The sequence below is a fragment of the Triticum urartu genome, chromosome 5 (genome assembly GCF_003073215.2).
Source record: "Triticum urartu cultivar G1812 chromosome 5, Tu2.1, whole genome shotgun sequence".
NCBI classification, from domain to species: domain Eukaryota; kingdom Viridiplantae; phylum Streptophyta; class Magnoliopsida; order Poales; family Poaceae; genus Triticum; species Triticum urartu.
In genome coordinates, this window is record NC_053026.1 from 643,549,299 (window position 1) to 643,555,613 (window position 6,315).

A 6,315-nucleotide genomic window follows, 5' to 3' on the forward strand; every position below is an offset into this window, starting at 1 on the left:
GGAATGGAATATGTACCATCTTTATTCATTTAATTTAACATGCTGCCGCACTGTAAAGTGTACGAGGTTATTAGAACTTGCCCAACATACCCAGCATCAGGCCATCACAAAACATATCTTACAACGAATGTATATTCACCTAACATAGCGATTTCTATACAGCAAAACGACACAACTTGGCACGGTAACATGTACTTGTACTACTACTGATCGTAAGCTTGGCTCGGTGGTGTCAACTTAACTTAATTACTTTTTACGAGTAGTTCTTGCTGCCGAAGATGCTTCGGAGCTTGCCGCGCTCCTCCAGCCGCTCCAGCAGGTCCCGGGCGCCGGCGACCTCCATGTCCGACAGCTTCTTCAGGTACCCGATGGCGCCGTGCGAGACCATCAGCTTCTTGCACCGCTTCGCCGGCGACAGCGACGCCAGGCACGCGATGGCGTACTTCTTCGCCGTGTTCGCCGGGCTGGGGTCCAGCAGCTGCACCAGGCTCGGCACGCTCCTCTCGTCCCTCCGCACCTCCCGCGCGTTGCCCGGGTGCCCCGCCGCCAGGCTCGCCACCGCCTGCGCCGCCACCTCGCGCGCGCCGGCCGACTTGGCCTCCAGCATCCGGACAAGTAGTGGGATGCAGCCGTGCTCGCCCACCAGCCGCTTCATGTCCTTGCTGCCGCTGGCCGCGATCCTGCAGATCGCCGCGGCCGCCGCCTGCTGCGCGCCGGTTGACCCGGCCCTGAGCGCGTGCGCCAGCCGCGGGAGCACGCCGAGGGACACGATGGTGTCGGGGGAGATGGCGTCCACCATGTTCCCGAGCGCGCGCACCGCGGACTCCTGCGGCGACGGCGCGTCCAGGTAGAGGAGCAGGCTGCGCAGCCCGCCGTCGTGCGCGACGGCGCGCCGGAAGCTGTCGCCGCCCGACGTGAGGTTCTGCAGGCAGTCGGCGGCGTGCTCCTTGGAGCCCAGCACGGTGCCGTAGTCCAGCAGGCTGACCATGACGCGGACGATCCCTTCGTCGGCCAGCGCTTGCCGCGCCTCGGGCGCCGCGGAGAGGTTCTTGAGCGCGCCGGCCGCCGCGGACTGGGACACGGAGTCCCCCGTCTGGCAGATCTCGATGAGCGGGCGCACGCCGCCGTGGCCGGCGATGGCGCGCGCGACGTCGGGGGACGCCGAGAGGCGCTGCAGCGTGAGCACGGCCTTCTCGCGGCCGACGAGGCTGCTGCCGGACTCTGCCAGCCGGATGAGCGGCGGCAGCGCGCCCTCCGACACGAGCAGCCCCTCGCAGGCGCCACCCCCCGACTCCGCGAGGCGGCATATCACCATGGCGGCCTTCTCCCGCGCCTTGGGCGCCGGCGCCGTGAGCAGCTGCACCAGCGCGGACACGTTGGCGCGGCCGAGCAGCGACACCACGCTCTTCTCGTCCCGGTTGAGCGCGTCGAGGAGCCCGTCCACCGCCCGGCTCTTGGCCTCGGCGTGCCCGATCTGCAGCCGCGCGAGCAGCTCCCGCACGTCCGCCTGCGCCGTCGCCGGGGCGGTGACGGCGGAGGCGTCGGAGTCGGACAGCACGCCGGTGCGGACGAGCAGCGCGCAGTCCCGGAGGTTGACGTCGAGCCGGGCGCCGAGCGCGTCGATGGCGCTCTGCGTCTGCAGCTTCCCGTCCCTCGGCGGGCCCCGGCACCGCGAAGCAAGCTCCGCCGCATCGGCGAGCGTGGCGGCCACGGAGTGCAGCAGCTCGCGGCAGAGCGCGTTCCGGGCGAAGCAGGGGTGGCTGGACAGGTCGGACAGGCGCGCGGGGAGCGTGCCCAGCTTGGCCGCGATCGCCTTCCACCGGCCGGGGAACCCCTCCGCGGCCGTCGCCGCGCCGACCGCCGGCGGCACCATCCCCCTGACGCGCGCCAGCAGCTCCTCCGCCGTCTCATCCCCGGGAGCAGCGGCCGCCGGGTCGCCCCGCACACTCATGCCTGGTCGCCTGGAGAGTGGAGGCCCGTGATCTGGAGTGGGCGAGGAGAACGGTCGTCGTCGCTAGCTGGCCTGACTGGCTCGTCAAGGCTGTGGTGAAGGCAGGGAGGGAACAAATGAAAGAGGGAGCAGGGGTGGCAGAGTGGCAGGGGAAGGAGGAGGAATCGTCTACGACTACGATGATCTCCCTCCCTCCCTGGCCACTGTTTCTTTAAGCGAAAACTAGTGGCGGCGTCGCTTTCGTTTAGGCAGCCATTGGCGTCGCGGCAGCGGCTATCGTGGGGAGATACGGGCGGCCATGAGCGGCACGCCGAGCCAAGATACCAAAATCCAAAATCCAAGCCATTTCTACTCGTACTCGATCGAGATCTCAGTTGGGGTGAGGAGAAGAGATGTGTGGGTTGGTAGAAAGGGGGGCGTGTCGGGTCGGAATTCACGTTGGTTTGACGGACGGACCCTGTTGTTTTGTGTTCTTGATGGTGGTGGTTTAGTGGGAAGTGGTTAAGAGACTTGGGACAGACGGACAGTGCGGGGGGCGTGGACTCGAGGGAATGAGACGAATGACGGGCACCAAAGGCAAGAAGATCAGGTGTGAGCAAAATGAAATGGCGACTCTTTTATTTTATGAGGAAATGTGGTGCATGTTACTGGTGGTGGTGGTGCATGTTGCCGAAGCAGGCGGGCACAGTCTCAGCAGACCCCACTTGCAAACAACTGCTCACCTACAGATTACCCACGCAACTGTTCAAAAGAAAATTAGTACTAGCCAATAGACATCATTCAGATAGTAGGAGTAGTATATTTGTACCACTGCTTCCCACTTTCGCGCTAGACATAAAAGCTGAACAATAATACTACCAATCCCTCCATTCCAAATTACTCGTGTCAGAAATGAAACGAAGGAAGTACTAGCTAGCAGTAGCATCAAAGTACTTAGGCCAACCCCAACGCGTGAACCAGTTGCGTCCGTCCCCGCCGCCACCACCACCTCCCACCATGACCGCTGAAGAGGAAGAGCGTTTGGTGCAAGCCGTGATGGAGGACTCTGACAAGGAGTTCAAGCACAAGCAGGAGGAGATGACGCGCTGTCGGCCGCCGGCGATTGCTACGTCTTCGAGCTCGACGTGAAGCAGGAGGTGATGGAGGACCACCCGTCCACCTCGGAATGAAACCCGGCCTTGTACTGACAGTTGTGGACGACCACGGTGTCATGCAGCCCGCCCTCACCACCACCGGCAGCGCCGCCAACCTCATGGGCGTCGTGGTCACCACCCCTGCCATCACCACAACCTACCCCCCGCAATGGCAGCCACAAGGGGCTCCCGCCCCAGCTTGGGGTTTGCCAACACACCCCTGGCAGCCGCCGCCCTACATTGACCTCATCATAGATGACGAGGACGAGGAAGGCGGCGCCTGAAGACAGTGACATCATTGTAGGCAACCATGGTGGTAGCAGGCAGATCTACTTTTTTTTCTTTTTTTCAAATTTAGTTTTAATATATGGCCATGATTTTCGTGGAATTTTTAAGTTTATTGTAACATATATGACCATTTAAAAAAATATTTTGTTAAGCCTTATATTTTTTTATTAAATGCACACTAAATATATATTTTAAGATGCGTGGACGCACCACGGGCGGACAGCCAAAAACGGACACGACCGTCATTTTTGCTGGTGCTCTGTGCGTTGGAGTTGGCCTTAAAAGCAACTCTAACGCGCCAACCTATTTTGTCCGCACGTGTCCATTTGGATTGCCGTCGACAGAAAAGTCGGCCCAACGCGCTGATTCAAATGGACGTGCGTCCGCTTTTCGTTCGCCTACCGACCCATTCCCGGCACAAATTTAAGTCTGATTTGCGTCGGCACAGACACGAAGCGGACGCGCGCCTACTCCCCCTGGCCCGCCAGTTGGTCGCATAGCGACAACCATTTCTCTCCACTTTCCCAAAACCCTCCCACCCGCTCGCCATGGACGACGCGCCCACCCTCGATGCCGCCGCCGGCCTCGCCTCCCTCGCCTCGTTCGGCCTCACCTTCGCCCCCTCCGACAAAGGCAAGCCCTCCCTTCCCGCAAGACCGTCGCAGTGCCCAAGAAGAAGAAGCAGCAACTGACTCCCGAGGTGCGGGTCGTGCAGTAAACCAAGAGAAAGGACCGGAGGCACGTGGCTTGCATGCTATTCGTTTGTAGGCATTCCAACTTTGGAGGCACTCAAGGTCCAACATGAGGGCAAGTCCTTCAACCTCTTCCAGTTGTTGGATGGTCATCAACGGGGAGGAGAAGTTCAAGGCGTAATATGCTGCCACCATGGCACGTGGGGGGGAAGGCAGCCGTGGAGGAGGTTGGGGAGGGTGAAAAGCCACAGGCGCGGGGGAAGACCAACTCCAAGAAGGAGGACAAGCGCGATGCGGCGTCGGTCGCCTTGCTTGCAACCGTAGAGGGCATGATGAGCAAAAAGGACACAAGGGAGGAGAAGCGCCGGCAAGACAAGGAAGAGCAAATGAACGCCTTCATGGAGATCCAAAGAAGGAGGCTTGAGATGGAGGCAGGGAAGCAAGCTAGGGTGTTTGAGATGAAGGCGGAGAAACAAGCCAAGATGCTCGAGATCGAGTCTGCAAGATCAAGGCGAAAGAAGTGGCGTCCGCAAGCATGATGACGAGGGTGAAGATCGTGAAGGTTAAGAGCATCTCCACCCGTCCCCCTAGGAAGGCCCCCAAGAGCACTTTTCGGGCGCCGGCGGACAAAAAAGTTTCCACTCGCGCTCCCACGAGCTAAAAAATCGCCGGAGTTGGCCAAAACTACGGCCGGCGCTTGCACCCCGAACCCATAATCCTGGGGGGCAGCTGGAGAGGAGAGAGGCTACTTTAGTTGCTTTGGGCCCATTATCAGCCTCCCACTCCCTCTCTCCTCACTTTTTCTTGAGGCCCGCCCACGTGATTATCTTATCTTTCTCTCCCCCACCAACTCCCGCCCGCATAGAACGCCTCGCCGACGACGCCTACTGGCCGCCGCACCGCGCCTCTACACCGACGGCGCTTGAGCCGAGCCGCGCCGGACCCGCTCCCGCTTGCGCCGTCCCCGCGAGCGCCTTTGCCGCTGCTGAAGAAGCCCAGCGCCCACCTCCCACGAGTAGCCGAGGCCGGTGCCCTGGAGCGCGAGCAGGTGACGGCGGCGGTGCACGCCTTCACCACCTACGAGCAGGGGAGACGATGAGCACAGAGCCGGCGATGCCGACGGGCAACGCGCGGGCGGGGGCCCCGATCTCCTCGGGCCATGTTGGACGCGGATTCGTCGCCGATGTAGCTGAAGGAGACGACGACCGCGCTGTCGAGGACGCCCTGGACGCCGCCAAGATCCTGGTGCCGCTCCTTGCTTCCTGGGCGGCGGCATACCGTCCACCCGCAGCCCCGCCGTCGATGAGGCGGCCGCCTTCCTCCTTGTCCTCCCATGTTGCGCGCGCTCTAGTTCCAGAAGCCGGCCACGATGATGAAGGCGAAGAAGACCAGGTGGAACGCCGTGAGCACCATGTTGAGCGTCCAGCTCTCCTTGGTGCTGCCCTTCAGCAAGACCAATGGCGACAATGCACGAGCACGCGGGCAAGGGCGGGGCACGCGGAGCCACGACGTCGGGCGAGCTACGGGGCACGCTGCGCTGGAGCGTTGGCAGGGCGAGCGGCACAGCGAGCGAGCGCGGCGACATGCTGGAGCTTGGCCACGGAGGCGCGGAGAAGCGTGCGGACGCCGGCTGGCAAGACGGCGGAGGTCATGGCCAGCTCGGGGAGGCGTGCGAAGTGGAGGCTCGAGGCCGGGCGGCTCGGGGAGGCGCGATGAAGCGGGCCGCGGCAGAGGCGAGACTGCAGCGGCGGGGGCCGGCTGAGGTGCGACGGTGGCTCACAGGCGGGCCGTGTGGGCGGAGCGGCTGCTCTTGGCGGGATCGAGGGGCACGTGATCGTTGACATATTGTGAGTGTACCGTGTGGGGGGGGGGGGGGGTGGGGGGGACTGACTGTGAAGGAGGAAGTCGAGCAACTCTAATTTGCAAAAATTATCGTCGGGGCATCCCCAGTAGGCAGAAAAAACGGCTGGAGATGCTCTTAAGACTTGGGACAGACGGACATGTGCGGGGTCGTGGACTCGAGGTGAATGAGACGTATATTAGAAGCGGGCACCAAATGCAAAGCGGAGGTGTGACTGAAGGAAATTCCCCTTCTCTTATTATAGCCGTACTGCGGGATCGGGTGCATGTTACCGGTGGCGCTCGTGGTGCTTGCCCAAGGAGAGGGGCACAGTCTCAACAGACAGCAAACAGTGTTCTTCTTCAGAAGAAAAAATGACACCACTGGCAGACAACTGCTCTCCTACAGAAC

General features: G+C 61.8%; 1 protein-coding gene across 1 annotated transcript; it reads right to left on the reverse strand.

The window, feature by feature from the left end:
* On the reverse strand, window positions 1-2,500 carry LOC125511546 (vacuolar protein 8-like). Its single transcript, XM_048676945.1, has one exon. It carries the CDS (start codon window positions 1,949-1,951, stop codon window positions 254-256), a length of 1,698 nt encoding a protein of 565 aa, XP_048532902.1. The 5' UTR covers window positions 1,952-2,500; the 3' UTR covers window positions 1-253.
* Between the last annotated feature and the right edge of the window lie 3,815 nt (window positions 2,501-6,315).

Coding starts and splice junctions, on each gene's coding strand:
- LOC125511546 (XM_048676945.1), bottom strand. CDS start 1,951: ATGAGTGTGCGGGGCGACCCGGCGGCCGCTGCTCCCGGGGATGAGACG.